Below are 23,652 nucleotides of genomic sequence, written 5' to 3'. Positions count from 1 at the left end.
GTATGGTGGGTTTGTGCTAACACAGTATAGTGGTGTTGTACTAACACAGTATAGTGGGGTTTTACTGACACCGTATGGTGGGGTTCTGCTAACACAGTATAGTGGGGTTGTAGTAACACGGTATGTTGGGGTTGTACTAACACAGTATAGTGGGGTTGTACTACCATAGTATAGTTGGGTTGTGCTAACACAGTATAGTGGGTTTGTGCTAACACAGTATAGTGGGGTTGTGGTAACACAGTATAGTGGGGTTGTGGTAACACAGTATAGTGGGGTTGTGGTAACACAGTATAGTGGGGTTGTGCTAACACAGTATGGTGGGGTTGTACTAACTCAGTATAGTGGGGTTGTACTAACACAGTATAGTGGGGTTGTACTAACAGAGTATGGTGGGGTTTTGCTAACACAGCATAGTGGGGTTGTATAGTGGGGTTGTACTAACACAGTATGGTGGGGTTGTACTAACACAGTATGGTGGGGTTGTATAGTGGGGTTGTACTAACACAGTATGGGGGAGTTGTATTGTGGGGTTGTACTAACACAGTATGGTGGGGTTGTATAGTGAGGTTGTACTAACACAGTATAGTGTGGTTGTGCTAGCACAGTGTGGTTGGGTTGTGCTAACACAGTATAGTGGGGTTGTACTGAAACAGTATGGTGGGGTTGTATAGTGGGGTTGTAGTAACACAGTATGGTGGGGTTTATAGTGGGGTTGTACTAACGCAGTATGGTGGGGTTGTACTAACACAGTATAGTGGGGTTGTACTAACACAGTATGGTGGGTTTGTGCTAACACAGTATAGTGGTGTTGTACTAACACAGTATAGTGGGGTTTTACTGACACCGTATGGTGGGGTTCTGCTAACACAGTATAGTGGGGTTGTAGTAACACGGTATGTTGGGGTTGTACTAACACAGTATAGTGGTGTTGTACTAACACAGTATAGTGGGGTTTTACTGACACCGTATGGTGGGGTTCTGCTAACACAGTATAGTGGGGTTGTAGTAACACGGTATGTTGGGGTTGTACTAACACAGTATATTGGGGTTTTACTAACACAGTATGGTGGGGTTGTACTAAAACAGTATAGTGGGGTTGTACTAACACTGTATGATGGGGTTGTGCTAACACAGTATAGTGGGGTTGCATAGTGGGGTTGTACTAACACAGTATCGTGGGGTTGTATAGTGTGGTTGTACTAACACAGTATAGTGGGGTTGTACTCACACAGTATAGTGGGGTTGTACTAACACAGTATAGTGGGGTTGTACTGACACAGTATGGTGGGGTTATACTAACACAGTATAGTGGGGTTGTATAGTGGGGTTGTGCTAACACAGTATAGTGGGGTTGTGCTAACACAGTATAGTGAGGTTGTATAGTGGGGTTGAACTAACACAGTATAGTGAGGTTGTATAGTGGGGTTGAACTAACACAGTATAGTGGGGTTGTACTACCATAGTATAGTTGGGTTGTACTACCATAGTATAGTGGGTTTGTGCTAACACAGTATAGTGGGGTTGTGGTAACACAGTATAGTGGGGTTGTGCTAACACAGTATGGTGGGGTTGTACTAACGCAGTATAGTGGGGTTGTACTAACACAGTATAGTGCGGTTGTTCTAACAGAGTATGGTGGGGTTGTGTTAACACAGTATTGTGGGGTTGTATAGTGGGGTTGTACTAACACAGTATAGTGGGGTTGTACTAACACAGTATGGTGGGGTTGTATAGTGGGGTTGTACTAACACAGTATGGGGGAGTTGTATTGTGGGGTTGTACTAACACAGTATGGTGGGGTTGTATAGTGAGGTTGTACTAACACAGTATAGTGTGGTTGTGCTAGCACAGTGTGGTTGGGTTGTGCTAACACAGTATAGTGGGGTTGTACTGAAAAAGTATGGTGGGGTTGTATAGTGGGGTTGTAGAACACAGTATGGTGGGGTTTATAGTGGGGTTGTACTAACACAGTATGGTGGGGTTGTACTAACACAGTATAGTGGGGTTGTACTAACACAGTATGGTGGGTTTGTGCTAACACAGTATAGTGGTGTTGTACTAACACAGTATAGTGGGGTTTTACTGACACCGTATGGTGGGGTTCTGCTAACACAGTATAGTGGGGTTGTAGTAACACGGTATGTTGGGGTTGTACTAACACAGTATAGTGGTGTTGTACTAACACAGTATAGTGGGGTTTTACTGACACCGTATGGTGGGGTTCTGCAAACACAGTATAGTGGGGTTGTAGTAACACGGTATGTTGGGGTTGTACTAACACAGTATAGTGGGGTTGTACTAACACAGTATGGTGGGGTTGTACTAAAACAGTATAGTGGGGTTGTACTAACACTGTATGATGGGGTTGTGCTAACACAGTATAGTGGGGTTGCATAGTGGGGTTGTACTAACACAGTATCGTGGGGTTGTATAGTGGGGTTGTACTAACACAGTATAGTGGGGTTGTACTAACACAGTATGGTGGGGTTGTACTCACACAGTATAGTGGGGTTGTACTAACACAGTATAGTGGGGTTGTACTGACACAGTATGGTGGGGTTATACTAACACAGTATAGTGGGGTTGTATAGTAGGGTTGTGCTAACACAGTATAGTGAGGTTGTATAGTGGGGTTGAACTAACAAAGTATAGTGAGGTTGTATAGTGGGGTTGAACTAACACAGTATAGTGGGGTTGTACTACCATTGTATAGTTGGGTTGTACTACCATAGTATAGTGGGTTTGTGCTAACACAGTATAGTGGGGTTGTGGTAACACAGTATAGTGGGGTTGTGCTAACACAGTATGGTGGGGTTGTACTTACGCAGTATAGTGGGGTTGTACTAACACAGTATAGTGGGGTTGTTCTAACAGAGTATGGTGGGGTTGTGCTAACACAGTATAGTGGGGTTGTATAGTGGGGTTGTACTAACACAGTTTAATGGGGTTGTACTAACACAGTATAGTGGGGTTGTACTAAAACTGTATTGTGGGGTTCTACTAACACAGTATGGTGGGGTTGTATCGTGGGGTTGTACTAACACAGTTTAGTGGGGTTGTACTAACACAGTATAGTGGGGTTGTACTAAAACTGTATTGTGGGGTTCTACTAACACAGTATGGTGGAGTTGTATTGTGTGGTTGTACTAACACAGTATGGTGGGGTTGTATTGTGGGGTTGTACTAACACAGTATGGTGGGGTTGTATTGTGGGGTTGTGCTAACACAGTATAGTGGAGTTGTACTAACACATTATGGTGGGGTTGTATAGTTTGGTTGTGCTAACACAGTGTGGTGGGTTTGTACTGACACAGTATGGTGGGGTTGTGCTAACACAGTATGGTAGGGTTGTAGTAACACAGTATGGTGGGGTTTATAGTGGGGTTGTACTAACACAGTATAGTGGGGTTGCATAGTGGGGTTGTACTAACACAGTATCGTGGGGTTGTATAGTGGGGTTGTACTAACACAGTATAGTGGGGTTGTACTAACACAGTATGGTGGGGTTGTACTCACACAGTATAGTGGGGTTGTACTAACACAGTATAGTGGGGTTGTACTGACACAGTATGGTGGGGTTATACTAACACAGTATAGTGGGGTGGTATAGTGGGGTTGTGCTAACACAGTATAGTGGGGTTGTGCTAACACAGTATAGTGAGGTTGTATAGTGGGGTTGAACTAACACAGTATAGTGAGGTTGTATAGTGGGGTTGAACTAACACAGTATAGTGGGGTGTACTACCATTGTATAGTTGGGTTGTACTACCATAGTATAGTGGGTTTGTGCTAACACAGTATAGTGGGGTTGTGGTAACACAGTATAGTGGGGTTGTGCTAACACAGTATGGTGGGGTTGTACTTACGCAGTATAGTGGGGTTGTACTAACACAGTATAGTGGGGTTGTTCTAACAGAGTATGGTGGGGTTGTGCTAACACAGTATAGTGGGGTTGTATAGTGGGGTTGTACTAACACAGTTTAATGGGGTTGTACTAACACAGTATAGTGGGGTTGTACTAAAACTGTATTGTGGGGTTCTACTAACACAGTATGGTGGGGTTGTATCGTGGGGTTGTACTAACACAGTTTAGTGGGGTTGTACTAACACAGTATAGTGGGGTTGTACTAAAACTGTATTGTGAGGTTCTACTAACACAGTATGGTGGAGTTGTATTGTGTGGTTGTACTAACACAGTATGGTGGGGTTGTATTGTGGGGTTGTACTAACACAGTATGGTGGGGTTGTATTGTGGGGTTGTGCTAACACAGTATAGTGGAGTTGTACTAACACATTATGGTGGGGTTGTATAGTTTGGTTGTGCTAACACAGTGTGGTGGGTTTGTACTGACACAGTATGGTGGGGTTGTGCTAACACAGTATGGTAGGGTTGTAGTAACACAGTATGGTGGGGTTTATAGTGGGGTTGTACTAACACAGTATGGTGGGGTTGTACTAACACAATATAGTGGGGTTGTACTAACACAGTATGGTGGCGTTCTGCTAACACAGTATAGTGGGGTTGTAGTAACACGGTATGTTGGGGTTGTACTAACACAGTATAGTGGGGTTGTACTAAAAGTGTATTGTGGGGTTCTACTAACACAGTATGGTGGGGTTGTATAGTGGGGTTGTACTAACACAGTATGGTGGGGTTGTAGTTACACAGTATGGTGGGGTTGTATAGTGGGGTTGTACTAACACAATATGGTAGGGGTTGTATAGTGGGATTGTACTAACACAATATGGTGGTGTTTTATAGTGGGGTTGTATAGGGAGGTTGTACTAACAAAGTATGGTGGGGTTGTACTAACACAGTATGGTGGGGTTGTCCTAACACAGTATAGTGGGGTTGTACTAACACAGTATGGTGGGGTTGTACTAAATCAGTATAGTGGGGTTGTACTAACACTGTATGATGTGGTTGTGCTAACACAGTATAGTGTGGTTGCATAGTGGGGTTGTACTAACACAGTATCGTGGGGTTGTATAGTGGGGTTGTACTAACACAGTATAGTGGGGTTGTACTAACACAGTATGGTGGGGTTGTACTCACACAGTATAGTGGGGTTGTACTAACACAGTATAGTGGGGTTGTACTGACACAGTATCGTGGGGTTGTATAGTGGGGTTGTGGTAACACAGTATAGTGGGGTTGTGCTAACACAGTATAGTGGTGTTGTACTAACACAGTATAGTGGGGTTGTGCTAACACAGTATAGTGGGATTGTATTTTGGGGTTGTACTAACACAGTATAGTGAGGTTGTATAGTGGGGTTGAACTAACACAGTATAGTGGGGTTGTACTACCATAGTATAGTTGGGTTGTGCTAACACAGTATAGTGGGTTTGTGCTAACACAGTATAGTGGGGTTGTGGTAACACAGTATAGTGGGGTTGTGCTAACACAGTATGGTGGGGTTGTACTAACTCAGTATAGTGGGGTTGTACTAACACAGTATAGTGGGGTTGTACTAACAGAGTATGGTGGGGTTGTGCTAACACAGCATAGTGGGGTTGTATAGTGGGGTTGTACTAACACAGTTTAATGGGGTTGTACTAACACAGTATAGTGGGGTTGTACTAAAACTGTATTGTGGGGTTCTACTAACACAGTATGGTGGGGTTGTATAGTGGGGTTGTACTAACACAGTTTAGTGGGGTTGTACTAACACAGTATATAGTGGGGTGGTACTAAAACTGTATTGTGGGGTTCTACTAACACAGTATGGTGGGGTTGTATAGTGGGGTTGTACTCACACAGTATAGTGGGGTTGTACTAACACAGTATAGTGGGGTTGTACTGACACAGTATGGTGGGGTTATACTAACACAGTATAGTGGGATTGTATAGTGGGGTTGTGCTAACACAGTATAGTGGGGTTGTGCTAACACAGTATAGTGAGGTTGTATAGTGGGGTTGAACTAACACAGTATAGTGAGGTTGTATAGTGGGGTTGAACTAACACAGTATAGTGGGGTTGTACTACCATAGTATAGTTTGGTTGTACTTCCATAGTATAGTGGGTTTGTGCTAACACAGTATAGTGGGGTTGTGGTAACACAGTATAGTGGGGTTGTGCTAACACAGTATGGTGGGGTTGTACTAACTCAGTATAGTGGGGTTGTACTAACACAGTATAGTGGGGTTGTTCTAACAGAGCATGGTGGGGTTGTGCTAACACAGTATAGTGGGGTTGTATAGTGGGGTTGTACTAACACAGTTTAATGGGGTTGTACTAACACAATATAGTGAGGTTGTACTAAAACTGTATTGTGGGGTTCTACTAACACAGTATGGTGGGGTTGTATAGTGGGGTTGTACTAACACAGTTTAGTGGGGTTGTACTAACACAGTATAGTGGGGTTGTACTAAAACTGTATTGTGGGGTTCTACTAACACAGTATGGTGGAGTTGTATTGTGTGGTTGTACTAACACAGTATGGTGGGGTTGTGCTAGCACAGTGTGGTGGGGTTGTACTGACACAGTATGGTGGAGTTGTATTGTGTGGTTGTACTAACACAGTATGGTGGGGTTGTATAGTGGGGTTATACTAACACAGTATAGTGTGGTTGTGCTTGCACAGTGTGGTGGGGTTGTACTGACACGGTATGGTTGGGTTGTGCTAACACAGTATAGTGGGGTTGTACTGACACAGTATGGTGGGGTTGTATAGTGAGTGGGGTTGTACTAACACAGTATGATGGGGTTGTGCTAACACAGTATAGTGGGATTGTACTAACACAGTATGGTGGGGATGTATAGTGGGGTTGTACTAACACAGTATAGTGGGGTTGTACTAACACAGTATGGTGGGGTTGTGCTAACACAGTATAGTGGGGTTGTACTAAAACTGTATTGTGGGGTTGTACTAACACAGTGTAGTGGGGATGTACTAACACAGTGTAGTGGGGATGTACTAACACAGTATAGTGGGGTTGTACTAACACAGTATAGTGGGGTTGTATAGTGGGGTTGTACTAACACAGTTCAGTGGGGTTGTATAGTGGGGTTGTACTAACACAGTATAGTGGGGTTGTACTAAAACTGTATAGTGGGGTTGTACTAACACAGTATGGTGGAGTTGTATTGTGGGGTTGTACTAACACAGTATGATGGTGTTGTGCTAACACAGTATAGTGGTGTTGTATATTGGGGTTGTACTAACACAGTATGGTGGGGTTGAACTAACACAGTACAGTGGGGTTGTACTAAAACAGTATAGTGGGGTTGTACTAACACAGTATAGTGGGGTTGTATAGTGGGATTGTACTAACTCAGTATAGTGGGGTTGTACTAACACAGTGTAGTGGGGATGTACTAACACAGTGTAGTGGGGATGTACTAACACAGTATAGTGGGGTTGTACTAACACAGTATAGTGGGGTTGTATAGTGGGGTTGTACTAACACAGTTCAGTGGGGTTGTATAGTGGGGTTGAACTAACACAGTATAGTGAGGTTGTATAGTGGGGTTGAACTAACACAGTACTAACACAGTATAGTGGGGTTGTACTAAAACTGTATAGTGGGGTTGTACTAACACAGTATGGTGGAGTTGAACTAACACAGTACAGTGGGGTTGTACTAAAACAGTATAGTGGGGTTGTGTTAACACAGTATTGTTTGGTTGAATTAATACAGTATAGTGGGGTTGTGCTAACACAGTATAGTGGGGTTGTACTAACACAGTATAGTGGGGTTGTACTAAAACTGTATTGTGGGGTTCTACTAACACAGTATGGTGGGGTTGTATCGTGGGGTTGTACTAACACAGTTTAGTGGGGTTGTACTAACACAGTATAGTGGGGTTGTACTAAAACTGTATTGTGGGGTTCTACTAACACAGTATGGTGGAGTTGTATTGTGTGGTTGTACTAACACAGTATGGTGGGGTTGTATTGTGGGGTTGTACTAACACAGTATGGTGGGGTTGTATTGTGGGGTTGTGCTAACACAGTATAGTGGAGTTGTACTAACACATTATGGTGGGGTTGTATAGTTTGGTTGTGCTAACACAGTGTGGTGGGTTTGTACTGACACAGTATGGTGGGGTTGTGCTAACACAGTATGGTAGGGTTGTAGTAACACAGTATGGTGGGGTTTATAGTGGGGTTGTACTAACACAGTATGGTGGGGTTGTACTAACACAATATAGTGGGGTTGTACTAACACAGTATGGTGGCGTTCTGCTAACACAGTATAGTGGGGTTGTAGTAACACGGTATGTTGGGGTTGTACTAACACAGTATAGTGGGGTTGTACTAAAAGTGTATTGTGGGGTTCTACTAACACAGTATGGTGGGGTTGTATAGTGGGGTTGTACTAACACAGTATGGTGGGGTTGTAGTTACACAGTATGGTGGGGTTGTATAGTGGGGTTGTACTAACACAATATGGTAGGGGTTGTATAGTGGGATTGTACTAACACAATATGGTGGTGTTTTATAGTGGGGTTGTATAGGGAGGTTGTACTAACAAAGTATGGTGGGGTTGTACTAACACAGTATGGTGGGGTTGTCCTAACACAGTATAGTGGGGTTGTACTAACACAGTATGGTGGGGTTGTACTAAATCAGTATAGTGGGGTTGTACTAACACTGTATGATGTGGTTGTGCTAACACAGTATAGTGTGGTTGCATAGTGGGGTTGTACTAACACAGTATCGTGGGGTTGTATAGTGGGGTTGTACTAACACAGTATAGTGGGGTTGTACTAACACAGTATGGTGGGGTTGTACTCACACAGTATAGTGGGGTTGTACTAACACAGTATAGTGGGGTTGTACTGACACAGTATCGTGGGGTTGTATAGTGGGGTTGTGGTAACACAGTATAGTGGGGTTGTGCTAACACAGTATAGTGGTGTTGTACTAACACAGTATAGTGGGGTTGTGCTAACACAGTATAGTGGGATTGTATTTTGGGGTTGTACTAACACAGTATAGTGAGGTTGTATAGTGGGGTTGAACTAACACAGTATAGTGGGGTTGTACTACCATAGTATAGTTGGGTTGTGCTAACACAGTATAGTGGGTTTGTGCTAACACAGTATAGTGGGGTTGTGGTAACACAGTATAGTGGGGTTGTGCTAACACAGTATGGTGGGGTTGTACTAACTCAGTATAGTGGGGTTGTACTAACACAGTATAGTGGGGTTGTACTAACAGAGTATGGTGGGGTTGTGCTAACACAGCATAGTGGGGTTGTATAGTGGGGTTGTACTAACACAGTTTAATGGGGTTGTACTAACACAGTATAGTGGGGTTGTACTAAAACTGTATTGTGGGGTTCTACTAACACAGTATGGTGGGGTTGTATAGTGGGGTTGTACTAACACAGTTTAGTGGGGTTGTACTAACACAGTATATAGTGGGGTGGTACTAAAACTGTATTGTGGGGTTCTACTAACACAGTATGGTGGGGTTGTATAGTGGGGTTGTACTCACACAGTATAGTGGGGTTGTACTAACACAGTATAGTGGGGTTGTACTGACACAGTATGGTGGGGTTATACTAACACAGTATAGTGGGGTTGTATAGTGGGGTTGTGCTAACACAGTATAGTGGGGTTGTGCTAACACAGTATAGTGAGGTTGTATAGTGGGGTTGAACTAACACAGTATAGTGAGGTTGTATAGTGGGGTTGAACTAACACAGTATAGTGGGGTTGTACTACCATAGTATAGTTTGGTTGTACTTCCATAGTATAGTGGGTTTGTGCTAACACAGTATAGTGGGGTTGTGGTAACACAGTATAGTGGGGTTGTGCTAACACAGTATGGTGGGGTTGTACTAACTCAGTATAGTGGGGTTGTACTAACACAGTATAGTGGGGTTGTTCTAACAGAGCATGGTGGGGTTGTGCTAACACAGTATAGTGGGGTTGTATAGTGGGGTTGTACTAACACAGTTTAATGGGGTTGTACTAACACAATATAGTGAGGTTGTACTAAAACTGTATTGTGGGGTTCTACTAACACAGTATGGTGGGGTTGTATAGTGGGGTTGTACTAACACAGTTTAGTGGGGTTGTACTAACACAGTATAGTGGGGTTGTACTAAAACTGTATTGTGGGGTTCTACTAACACAGTATGGTGGAGTTGTATTGTGTGGTTGTACTAACACAGTATGGTGGGGTTGTGCTAGCACAGTGTGGTGGGGTTGTACTGACACAGTATGGTGGAGTTGTATTGTGTGGTTGTACTAACACAGTATGGTGGGGTTGTATAGTGGGGTTATACTAACACAGTATAGTGTGGTTGTGCTTGCACAGTGTGGTGGGGTTGTACTGACACGGTATGGTTGGGTTGTGCTAACACAGTATAGTGGGGTTGTACTGACACAGTATGGTGGGGTTGTATAGTGAGTGGGGTTGTACTAACACAGTATGATGGGGTTGTGCTAACACAGTATAGTGGGATTGTACTAACACAGTATGGTGGGGATGTATAGTGGGGTTGTACTAACACAGTATAGTGGGGTTGTACTAACACAGTATGGTGGGGTTGTGCTAACACAGTATAGTGGGGTTGTACTAAAACTGTATTGTGGGGTTGTACTAACACAGTGTAGTGGGGATGTACTAACACAGTGTAGTGGGGATGTACTAACACAGTATAGTGGGGTTGTACTAACACAGTATAGTGGGGTTGTATAGTGGGGTTGTACTAACACAGTTCAGTGGGGTTGTATAGTGGGGTTGTACTAACACAGTATAGTGGGGTTGTACTAAAACTGTATAGTGGGGTTGTACTAACACAGTATGGTGGAGTTGTATTGTGGGGTTGTACTAACACAGTATGATGGTGTTGTGCTAACACAGTATAGTGGTGTTGTATATTGGGGTTGTACTAACACAGTATGGTGGGGTTGAACTAACACAGTACAGTGGGGTTGTACTAAAACAGTATAGTGGGGTTGTACTAACACAGTATAGTGGGGTTGTATAGTGGGATTGTACTAACTCAGTATAGTGGGGTTGTACTAACACAGTGTAGTGGGGATGTACTAACACAGTGTAGTGGGGATGTACTAACACAGTATAGTGGGGTTGTACTAACACAGTATAGTGGGGTTGTATAGTGGGGTTGTACTAACACAGTTCAGTGGGGTTGTATAGTGGGGTTGAACTAACACAGTATAGTGAGGTTGTATAGTGGGGTTGAACTAACACAGTACTAACACAGTATAGTGGGGTTGTACTAAAACTGTATAGTGGGGTTGTACTAACACAGTATGGTGGAGTTGAACTAACACAGTACAGTGGGGTTGTACTAAAACAGTATAGTGGGGTTGTGTTAACACAGTATTGTTTGGTTGAATTAATACAGTATAGTGGGGTTGTGCTAACACAGTATAGTGGGGTTGTACTAACACAGTATAGTGGGGTTGTACTAAAACTGTATTGTGGGGTTCTACTAACACAGTATGGTGGGGTTGTATCGTGGGGTTGTACTAACACAGTTTAGTGGGGTTGTACTAACACAGTATAGTGGGGTTGTACTAAAACTGTATTGTGGGGTTCTACTAACACAGTATGGTGGAGTTGTATTGTGTGGTTGTACTAACACAGTATGGTGGGGTTGTATTGTGGGGTTGTACTAACACAGTATGGTGGGGTTGTATTGTGGGGTTGTGCTAACACAGTATAGTGGAGTTGTACTAACACATTATGGTGGGGTTGTATAGTTTGGTTGTGCTAACACAGTGTGGTGGGTTTGTACTGACACAGTATGGTGGGGTTGTGCTAACACAGTATGGTAGGGTTGTAGTAACACAGTATGGTGGGGTTTATAGTGGGGTTGTACTAACACAGTATGGTGGGGTTGTACTAACACAATATAGTGGGGTTGTACTAACACAGTATGGTGGCGTTCTGCTAACACAGTATAGTGGGGTTGTAGTAACACGGTATGTTGGGGTTGTACTAACACAGTATAGTGGGGTTGTACTAAAAGTGTATTGTGGGGTTCTACTAACACAGTATGGTGGGGTTGTATAGTGGGGTTGTACTAACACAGTATGGTGGGGTTGTAGTTACACAGTATGGTGGGGTTGTATAGTGGGGTTGTACTAACACAATATGGTAGGGGTTGTATAGTGGGATTGTACTAACACAATATGGTGGTGTTTTATAGTGGGGTTGTATAGGGAGGTTGTACTAACAAAGTATGGTGGGGTTGTACTAACACAGTATGGTGGGGTTGTCCTAACACAGTATAGTGGGGTTGTACTAACACAGTATGGTGGGGTTGTACTAAATCAGTATAGTGGGGTTGTACTAACACTGTATGATGTGGTTGTGCTAACACAGTATAGTGTGGTTGCATAGTGGGGTTGTACTAACACAGTATCGTGGGGTTGTATAGTGGGGTTGTACTAACACAGTATAGTGGGGTTGTACTAACACAGTATGGTGGGGTTGTACTCACACAGTATAGTGGGGTTGTACTAACACAGTATAGTGGGGTTGTACTGACACAGTATCGTGGGGTTGTATAGTGGGGTTGTGGTAACACAGTATAGTGGGGTTGTGCTAACACAGTATAGTGGTGTTGTACTAACACAGTATAGTGGGGTTGTGCTAACACAGTATAGTGGGATTGTATTTTGGGGTTGTACTAACACAGTATAGTGAGGTTGTATAGTGGGGTTGAACTAACACAGTATAGTGGGGTTGTACTACCATAGTATAGTTGGGTTGTGCTAACACAGTATAGTGGGTTTGTGCTAACACAGTATAGTGGGGTTGTGGTAACACAGTATAGTGGGGTTGTGCTAACACAGTATGGTGGGGTTGTACTAACTCAGTATAGTGGGGTTGTACTAACACAGTATAGTGGGGTTGTACTAACAGAGTATGGTGGGGTTGTGCTAACACAGCATAGTGGGGTTGTATAGTGGGGTTGTACTAACACAGTTTAATGGGGTTGTACTAACACAGTATAGTGGGGTTGTACTAAAACTGTATTGTGGGGTTCTACTAACACAGTATGGTGGGGTTGTATAGTGGGGTTGTACTAACACAGTTTAGTGGGGTTGTACTAACACAGTATATAGTGGGGTGGTACTAAAACTGTATTGTGGGGTTCTACTAACACAGTATGGTGGGGTTGTATAGTGGGGTTGTACTCACACAGTATAGTGGGGTTGTACTAACACAGTATAGTGGGGTTGTACTGACACAGTATGGTGGGGTTATACTAACACAGTATAGTGGGGTTGTATAGTGGGGTTGTGCTAACACAGTATAGTGGGGTTGTGCTAACACAGTATAGTGAGGTTGTATAGTGGGGTTGAACTAACACAGTATAGTGAGGTTGTATAGTGGGGTTGAACTAACACAGTATAGTGGGGTTGTACTACCATAGTATAGTTTGGTTGTACTTCCATAGTATAGTGGGTTTGTGCTAACACAGTATAGTGGGGTTGTGGTAACACAGTATAGTGGGGTTGTGCTAACACAGTATGGTGGGGTTGTACTAACTCAGTATAGTGGGGTTGTACTAACACAGTATAGTGGGGTTGTTCTAACAGAGCATGGTGGGGTTGTGCTAACACAGTATAGTGGGGTTGTATAGTGGGGTTGTACTAACACAGTTTAATGGGGTTGTACTAACACAATATAGTGAGGTTGTACTAAAACTGTATTGTGGGGTTCTACTAACACAGTATGGTGGGGTTGTATAGTGGGGTTGTACTAACACAGTTTAGTGGGGTTGTACTAACACAGTATAGTGGGGTTGTACTAAAACTGTATTGTGGGGTTCTACTAACACAGTATGGTGGAGTTGTATTGTGTGGTTGTACTAACACAGTATGGTGGGGTTGTGCTAGCACAGTGTGGTGGGGTTGTACTGACACAGTATGGTGGAGTTGTATTGTGTGGTTGTACTAACACAGTATGGTGGGGTTGTATAGTGGGGTTATACTAACACAGTATAGTGTGGTTGTGCTTGCACAGTGTGGTGGGGTTGTACTGACACGGTATGGTTGGGTTGTGCTAACACAGTATAGTGGGGTTGTACTGACACAGTATGGTGGGGTTGTATAGTGAGTGGGGTTGTACTAACACAGTATGATGGGGTTGTGCTAACACAGTATAGTGGGATTGTACTAACACAGTATGGTGGGGATGTATAGTGGGGTTGTACTAACACAGTATAGTGGGGTTGTACTAACACAGTATGGTGGGGTTGTGCTAACACAGTATAGTGGGGTTGTACTAAAACTGTATTGTGGGGTTGTACTAACACAGTGTAGTGGGGATGTACTAACACAGTGTAGTGGGGATGTACTAACACAGTATAGTGGGGTTGTACTAACACAGTATAGTGGGGTTGTATAGTGGGGTTGTACTAACACAGTTCAGTGGGGTTGTATAGTGGGGTTGTACTAACACAGTATAGTGGGGTTGTACTAAAACTGTATAGTGGGGTTGTACTAACACAGTATGGTGGAGTTGTATTGTGGGGTTGTACTAACACAGTATGATGGTGTTGTGCTAACACAGTATAGTGGTGTTGTATATTGGGGTTGTACTAACACAGTATGGTGGGGTTGAACTAACACAGTACAGTGGGGTTGTACTAAAACAGTATAGTGGGGTTGTACTAACACAGTATAGTGGGGTTGTATAGTGGGATTGTACTAACTCAGTATAGTGGGGTTGTACTAACACAGTGTAGTGGGGATGTACTAACACAGTGTAGTGGGGATGTACTAACACAGTATAGTGGGGTTGTACTAACACAGTATAGTGGGGTTGTATAGTGGGGTTGTACTAACACAGTTCAGTGGGGTTGTATAGTGGGGTTGAACTAACACAGTATAGTGAGGTTGTATAGTGGGGTTGAACTAACACAGTACTAACACAGTATAGTGGGGTTGTACTAAAACTGTATAGTGGGGTTGTACTAACACAGTATGGTGGAGTTGAACTAACACAGTACAGTGGGGTTGTACTAAAACAGTATAGTGGGGTTGTGTTAACACAGTATTGTTTGGTTGAATTAATACAGTATAGTGGGGTTGTGCTAACACAGTATAGTGGGGTTGTACTAACACAGTATAGTGGGGTTGTACTAACTCAGTATAGTGGGGTTGTACTAACACAGTATAGTGGGGTTGTATAATGGGGTTGTGCTAACACAGTATAGTGGGGTTGTACTAACACAGTATAGTGGGGTTGTACTAACACAGTATAGTGGGGTTGTACTAACACAGTATAGTGGGGTTGTACTATCTCAGTATAGTGGGGTTGTACTAACACAGTGTAGTGGGGTTGTACAAACACAGTATAGTGGGGTTGTCCTAACACAGTATGGTGGGGTTGTACTAACACAGTATGGTGGGGTTGTATAGTGGGGTTGTACTAACACAGTGTGTTGGGGTTGTGCTAACACAGTGTGGTGGGGTTGTGCTAACACTGTATGGTGGGGTTGTACTAACACAGTATAGTGGGGTTGTACTAACACAGTATGGTGGGGTTGTACTAACACAGTTTGATGGGGTTGTATAGTGGGGTTGTGCTAACACTGTATGGTGGGGTTGTACTAACACAGTATAGTGGGATTGTACTAACACAGTATAGTGGGGTTGTACTAACACAGTATAGTGGTGTTGTACTCACACAGTATAGTGGGGTTGTACTAACACAGTATAGTGGTGTTGTACTCACACAGTATAGTGGGGTTGTACTCACACAGTATAGTGGGGTTGTACTAACACAGTATAGTGGGGTTGTACTAACACAGTATAGTGGGGGTTGTAAATTGGGGTTGTACTAACACAGTATGGTGGGGTTGTGCTAACACAGTATAGTGGGGTTGTGCTAACACAGTATAGTGGGGTTGCACTAACACAGTATGGTGGGGTTGTACTAACACAGTATGGTGGGGTTGTACTAACACAGTATAGTGGGGTTGCACTAACACAGTATGGTGGGGTTGTACTAACACAGTATGGTGGGGTTGTACTAACACAGTATAGTGGGGTTGTATAGTGGGGTTGTACTAACACAGTATGGTGGGGTTGTACTAACACAGTATGGTTGGGTTGTGCTAACAAAGTGTGGTTGGGTTGTACTAAGTGTGTATAATTCAATACTTCATCATTTTTAGAAAATCTAACAATTTACATAATCATATGTACAGTACAGTTCATCTATTGCATCTCCAAACCATCCCAAGTCAGTGTAGATTGATTTGAGCTTCTCATGAAATGGATGGATGGTTGATGCTTAGCTTATGCAGTGGAAATGATGACATTACATACATAAATTAGCTAATGTAACTTGGGAGTTGTGGGAGCCATTTCTCACACAGGAAGACACAATGTAACAGGAGACAAGGAGACATTGAATATGCAATAGCAGACTGAACAAACTTGGTCCTATAACTGGGTTATAATACTGTTTAAATATGGCTTGTTGTGTTACTCCAACATGACCACTGCCTTATGTCATGGGACACTTGAATCATAGTGTAACGCAGCAACATGTATGGATAATTGTGATGTGTACACAGTGTTCACGAGTATAGGAGGAACACTAAAGGGAAGAAGGTGATGATAGTACAGAATTAAAGGATAATAATTACACTATGAAATGGAATCTCTTACTCTGTGGGGCATCTGTAAACAGCAGCTATGTTTAACTGGGGCCTCTTTCTGTGACATCGGTTTCTACAGGAAGAGGTGTGGAGAATAGAGATAGAATTCTATTAGCCTGCTGTACAAAAAGGAGCAACATTCTAGCCTGGTCGCAGATCATTTTGTGCTGTCTTGCTAATAGTTGTTGTCATATCATAACAATGACTATATCAGTTAGCTAAGGCACAAACAGATATGGCTCCACACTAGCAAAATGCGTTGTAACCCTAATAAAATGTGATCCCCTCGCGGGAATGGGTGGCGAACAGGGAGCCATATTCAGAGGGAGGGATTTCAGTTGTTAATAAGCAACTTTGGTGCCTTTTAGATCAGGCAGTATCCAATCAGCCCTGTTCGTCTTCATACACAAGAGGTGTTACTGGATAATACAGGGGGGGTGGGGCATTAGTAATTACTAGTCTGTAAGGGAAGTGTTGTAGCACAGAAGCCCATGAACAGCTGAGAAAACAAGTGACAAACAGAAAGAAGCAGATGAGGAAACCCAACTATGTCATTGGAGTCTGCCTTTATGTCAGTTACTCTTTGCAATGATTTTAACAGCACTACATTAGATGTATATTTTCATATGTTTCAAGTGTTCCATTTCAGGCATCAGCAAACAATCACTATGGAAATAAACATATCCAATTTGAATGAGTGGAATAAGCCGATATCATGATATGACCATGTCTTGTTTTAACTCGGTTACATTGACTAATCAAATACAAATGGCTGTGGGTTTCAACCGTTCTTTTATAGCTCAATGGTTTCAACACACATCCAATTATGGAACATGAAATTGGCATGCTCTCAAGTGTACCATCTACTATCTCTTTATTTCCTAACCCCACATCCTATTCCCCCGTAACCCTTTTCTTTTTTTTCTATGGCATCCCCCCCACCTTACTAGCTCTGACTTTGCTGATAGCTACTTTATTGACGAGAAGTATACTTACTATGACTGTGATTATGTGGTTATCCCACCTAGCTATCTTAAGATGAATGCTCTAACTGTCGCTCTGGATAAGAGTGTCTACAAAATGAAATGAAATCAAATGAGTCTATAAAGCCCCTTTTACATCAGCAGATGTCACAAAGTGCTTATCCAGCTCAGATGTCACAAAGTGCTTATCCAGCTCAGATGTCACAAAGTGCTTATCAAGCTCAGATGTCACAAAGTGCTTATCCAGCTCAGATGTCACAAAGTGCTTGTCCAGCTCAGATGTCACAAAGTGCTTGTCCAGCTCAGATGTCACAAAGTTCTTGTCCAGCTCAGATGTCACAAAGTGCTTATCCAGCTCAGATGTCACAAAGTACTTATCCAGCTCAGATGTCACAAAGTGCTTGTCCAGCTCAGATGTCACAAAGTGCTTGTCCAGCTCAGATGTCACAAAGTGCTTATCCAGCTCAGATGTCACAAAGTGCTTATCCAGCTCAGATGTCACAAAGTGCTTATCCAGCTCAGATGTCACAAAGTGCTTATCCAGCTCAGATGTCACAAAGTGCTTATCCAGAAAATGTAAATGGAGCTTAGCTCATCAGTTGATACAGTGCTTGTCTGACAGTAACTGTTATAGGCCAGGTTGTGCCAGGTTGTGCCAGGTTGTGTTGGTACGTACCATATGTGGAAGCTGGATATTAGCTAAGCTGTTGATGAGAGAGTGGCTGAGGTTGGCTAGCTCGTGCAGTAGGGAGTCATTCTGCTGCTCAATCACTTTGTTCTCGTCCTCTATGGACTTCAGGTTTGTCTCCATAGTGGTGATCTGGGAAAGGGGAAAAATACATTGAATTTAGATAAAGCACTGTGATATTCAGTTTGACAAGAGAGTTTTGACTGACACTGAGGCACTTCCTAATATGCATGCCATTTTCGTATCGCAGTTACTTGGGGGGTTGAAACATCAACTTCTAAACTTTAATCCAGCAACCTGTTTCAAAATTTGCCCAAACTCAGCATTACTTACTACCCTATAATAAATCCTGAATAATAATGAATGCATCTCAAATGAATAATGAATGAATCTTACTTGTGTCCTAAGTTTAATCATGTCTGATTCCACTTGATTGTTCGATTCGTTTAGATCTTTGATTTCTTCATCCAGCTGTTTGATTTCCTCGTCTTTTTCTATTCCTAAAATAAAGGAAACATGAAATAGATTTTAAGATTTGATTAAGCTTGAATATTTGTTGAGTAAACCAGCTAGTGTCCTAGTCAAGGGTTCCTACTGGTATTAGAGCGTTAGCTTACCTTTGCTTGCCCGTTGCTTGATTGTCAACATTTCAACTCCAGTCATTCTGGCTTTCTTCATGGCTGAGGTGGCACGGGGACAGCCGGAGAGACTGGTGAATAAAATCACATGACATGACTCCAACCCTGGTCTCAAGCACATCATTTACATTCTTGATCTGGTACTTGGTTACATTCATACACAGTTGCTTGTGTACATCACAGCCGTGCAGAGCCCCACCCACCTCCGATGTGTCAGGAAGCTCCCACTGACATGTCCCGAACCATCGCAGCCCGGGGTTGGGCACGACATGCCATCTGTCTTCCCGGACTTCCAGGCAAACTGGGAGCCGTTAACGTAGCCGTCCTTCTGCCGTTTGGCCGCCAGGGGGCAGCCTGACGCGCTGCGGTGGGACGCGTACTTCCCCGTCACATGACCCTGTCCGTCGCAGCCTGGGACGGGACACCTGGGGAAAGGAGGGGTCACAACCTCGCTCACCTCACCTGCAGCACACCTGCACCTGCTAACTGTGATTCACAGTGAAATTACTAGAAAAATATTAGCTACTCTAATAAAAACCACCCGCCAGGTTATAACATTTACCCGTGGTTTTACATTGGTATGTCCTTCAGAGTGACATTTGGGCTGATTTTACAATGAGCACAGCGTGTCTGGGGACCGCTCCACCCCGGCAGTGGGGAGATCAGTGTTAATTATGATTGCAATGTTAAATGATGATGATACTGTAGATCCAGTGAACCTCGCAGGGATAGAGGTGGCAGCAACAGCAACAGTTTTGCAGAGATTGGGAGGTGATTGCTGAAAGGACACAGAGTGAACTGTAGATGATTCGCGGCAAGGTCATATTCACTTAATTTTATGGCAATACTTTACCAAATGCCAGAAGTATCTGAAAGATAACCTTACTGTACTGTACTCACTACGTGTACCACCCTGGCTGTAGGGAAATATGAGGTGAAATACAGGACTATGGCTTCGAGAATATGACAAATTAACAGGATACGATACACTATCCATCCGTTCCAAAGGCACACCTGATTGGCTCCTGGTCGTCCTTGTCCTCCTTGCTGTGCAGTATCTTGATCCCGCTCTTCTTGGCCCGTGGACAGCCTGACAGACTAGAGGGGAAAGGTCTTGTGCAGTTCACTACCATCTTAAGAGTATGATTACAACGTCAGTGCATGTGGAGTTCATCACTTCTCAGAATCTGTAAAGTCAGTTTCAGATGATTTCAAGACAAACCATGTAGCCTATAGACCCCTTTCTGTGACAAGAGGGCGATGCCTGCAAGTTGGTGCTATTCTACTGTATTTTAGTCAATGTCATTCCGACATTGCTCATCCTCATATTTATGTTTCTTAATGACGTTCTTTTACTTTTAGATTTGTGTGTATTGTTGTGAATTGTTAGATATTACTGCACTGTTGGAGCTAGAAACACAAGCATTTTTCTACACCCACAATAACATTGCTAAATATGTGTACATGACCAATCAAATTTGATTTGAAGGGGGAGTTCTCATAGACCGCCAGCAAAAAAAAGCCTCTGTTTACATGTTGCTTATGACTGAATTTCACACTCCTTTTGGATTGTAATTGTATTTTAAGGCTTGTATGAATGCCCTGCTTAATATAATGTTTGTGTCATCATCACAAGTCAACTGCATTATACTTAACACTTCAACCAGTAAAATGGCTCTTTGGCTAGCTTTTGCTACAGCCTATATCGATGAGCGTTAACATTCTAGCTAACAACTGCTGCATCCAAAATAGTTATTTTGCAAAGATCACAACCAAATGCAATGTAAGCGACTGTTAAAGCAAGAATCAAAACCTAATTGTAAGCGTATGAGAACCCCATTTTATTAGAAGTAATAAAAAATGTAATCTAGGCTATGTTGATGGCGATGGCTTTTTTACTGCCGACAAGAGTTGCGTGCATCTATGCATAACGTCAGTGTGTCGTGTACGGAAAAGGGTCTATACAAAGACATTTATAGACGGTTATAAATTACTGTCAGAGCTTAGTGGAACTGAAAACAGATCAGTCTAAACAATCCACATACCGATCCAGCTGTCAGGTATACAAAATATGTCATATACTGTACACTGAGTGTACAAAACATTAGGAATTGTAGCAGACTGACCAGGTGAAAGCTATGATCCCTTATTGATGTCACCTCTGAAATCCTCTTCAACCCGTGTAGATGAAGGGGAGGAGACCGGTTAAAGAAGGATGTTTAAAGCCTTAAGACATGGACTGTGTATGTGCGCCATTCAATGCGTGGATGGGCAAGACAAAAGATTTAAGTGCCTTTGAACGGGGTATGGTAGTAGGTGCCAGGTGCACCGGTTTGAGTGTGTCAAGAACTGCAACGCTGCTGAGTTTTTCACGCTCAACAGTTTCCTGTGGGCATCAAGAATGGTCCACCATCCAAACTGTGGGACGCATTGGAGTCAACATGGGTGTAAAACGCTGTGTACTACCTTCACAGAACAGCGCAAACTGGCTCTAACCAGAATCGAAAGAGGAGTGGGAGGTCCCAGTGCACAACTGAGCAAGAGGACAAGGACATTAGTGTCTAGTTTGAGAAACAGACGCCTCACAAGTCCTCAACAGGCAGCTTCATTAAATAGTACCCGCAAAACACCAGTCTCAATGTCAACAGTGAAGAGGCGACTCCGGGATGCTGGCCATCTAGGCAGAGTTGAAAAGAAAAAGCCATATCTCAGACTGGCCAATAAAAAGAAAAGATTAAGATGGGCAAAAGAACACAGACACCGGACAGAGGAACTTTGCCTAGAAGGCCAGCATCCCCGGAGTCGCCTCTTCACTGTTGACATTGAGACTGGAGTTCTCAGACTAGACACCCTAATGTACTTGTCCTCTTACTCAGTTGTGTACCTGGGTCTCCCACTCCTCTTTCTAATCTGGTTAGAGCCAGTTTGCTCTGTTCTGTGAAGGGAGTAGTATACAGCATTGTATGAGATCTTCAGTTTCTTGGCAATTTCTCGCATCGAATAGCCTTCATTTCTCCGAACAAGAATAGACTGACGAGTTTCATAAGAAAGATTTTTGATTCTGGCCATTTTCAGCCTGTAATCGAACCCACAAATGCTGATGCTCCAGATACTCAACTAGTCTAAAGAAGGCCAGTTTTATTGCTTCTTTAATTAGGACATCAGTTGTCAGCTGTGCTAACAAAATTGCAAAAGGGTTTTCTAATGATCAATTAGCCTTTTAAAATGATAAACTTGGATTAGCTAACACAATGTGCCATTGGAACACAGAAGTGATGGTTGCTGATAATGGGCCTCTGTACGCCTATGTAGATATTCCTTAAAAAAATAGCAGTTTCCAGCTACAATAGTTATTTACAACATTAATAATGTCTACACTCTATTTCTGATCAATTTTATGTTATTTTAATGGACAAAAAATGTGCTTTTCTTTAAAAAATAAGGATATTTCTAAGTGACCCCACATTTTTGAACGATATTGTATATGTATATACTAGCCTCGCCCTGCACTGCAATCTGTTGTGTTGGGGGCTGCTGAACATACTGCGTGTCTTTTTGTCATTATGATGGGGTGCAAGCTACCTCCTGTGCGAGGCGTAGTTCCCAGTGATGTGTCCAGACCCGTCACATCCTGGAGTGGGACACCTGGGACAGAGAGGGGAAAAGGAGCGTGACTACAGGGGACAGGGTAAAACCAAGCTGACAGCATCGACACTATCAGGCAATTGGTCTATCAGGGTATTTGTCTGCTGTGAATCTAGAGACTAAAATAAAAACTCACAAGGGTCTACTGTATATCAGAGACATCAAAGAAATAAGGTTCTGCTTACTTGAGGTCTTGCGCATTGGTCATCATCATACTGCAGATGCTTTTGTCAGCTAGCTGGTAGCTGGAGAGACTAGAGAACACACAAACACGCAAGGATGACAGTAGATAACACAATGATAACATTAGATTCAGTTGCGCAACTTTCACTGGGGGGACATGTCCCCCTCACATTCTGAAATTGCATTTTTGTCCCCCCCAGTTTTATCAATGGAATGTGATACAAAACGAGGCAACGGTGTGCTTTAGGACCATGTGGTCAGGTAAGCTATTTGGAGTGTTTATCCGACTGGATGAAGAATATAATCATTATTATTATATCCCCTCACTTCTAAAACCAAAGTTGCGCCCCTGATTTAGATTACACACAATGATGACATTAGATTACACACAATGATGACATTAGATTACACACTGTGATGACATTAGATCACACAGAATGATGACATTAGATTACACATAATGATGACATTAGATTACACACAGTGATGACATTAGATTACACACAGTGATGATATTAGATTACACACAGTGATGACATTAGATTACACACAGTGATGACATTAGATTACACACAGTGATGATATTAGATTACACACAGTGATGACATTAGATTACACACAGTGATGACATTAGATTACACACAGTGATGATATTAGATTACACATCATGATAACATTAGATTACACACAGTGATGACATTAGATTACACACAGTGATGACATTAGATTACACACAGTGATGACATTAGATTACACACAGTGATGACATTAGATTACACACAGTAATGACATTAGATTACACACAATGATGACATTAGATTACACACAGTGATGACATTAGATTACACACAGTGATGACATTAGATTACACACAGTGATGACATTAGATTACACACAGTG

General features: G+C 42.7%; 1 protein-coding gene across 9 annotated transcripts in view; it reads right to left on the bottom strand.

Moving 5' to 3' along the window:
• The window catches only part of LOC106608144 (myelin transcription factor 1-like protein), a 355,994-nt gene that overhangs the window by 73,949 nt on the left and 258,393 nt on the right, over nucleotides 1-23,652 (bottom strand). For 5 of the 9 annotated variants that reach the window (XM_082977020.1, XM_082977022.1, XM_082977019.1 and 2 more), the window contains exons 15-22: nucleotides 22,755-22,823; nucleotides 22,507-22,569; nucleotides 19,939-20,037; nucleotides 19,128-19,349; nucleotides 18,904-18,995; nucleotides 18,683-18,786; nucleotides 18,275-18,418; nucleotides 16,626-16,688 (exon numbers count right to left, since the gene is read on the bottom strand). In XM_082977020.1, coding sequence (XP_082833146.1) covers nucleotides 16,626-16,688; nucleotides 18,275-18,418; nucleotides 18,683-18,786; nucleotides 18,904-18,995; nucleotides 19,128-19,349; nucleotides 19,939-20,037; nucleotides 22,507-22,569; nucleotides 22,755-22,823 — 856 coding nt within the window. The remainder of the gene's footprint in view (nucleotides 1-16,625; nucleotides 16,689-18,274; nucleotides 18,419-18,682; nucleotides 18,787-18,903; nucleotides 18,996-19,127; nucleotides 19,350-19,938; nucleotides 20,038-22,506; nucleotides 22,570-22,754; nucleotides 22,824-23,652) is intronic. The other 4 variants (XM_082977021.1, XM_082977027.1, XM_082977024.1 and 1 more) reach the window with 3 other exon arrangements.

The sequence above is a fragment of the Salmo salar genome, chromosome 06 (assembly GCF_965601325.2).
Source record: "Salmo salar chromosome 06, fSalSal1, whole genome shotgun sequence".
Classification (NCBI taxonomy): domain Eukaryota; kingdom Metazoa; phylum Chordata; class Actinopteri; order Salmoniformes; family Salmonidae; genus Salmo; species Salmo salar.
The sequence above is the reverse complement of the archived record's forward strand: the minus strand, read 5'-3'. Positions and strand labels throughout refer to the sequence as shown.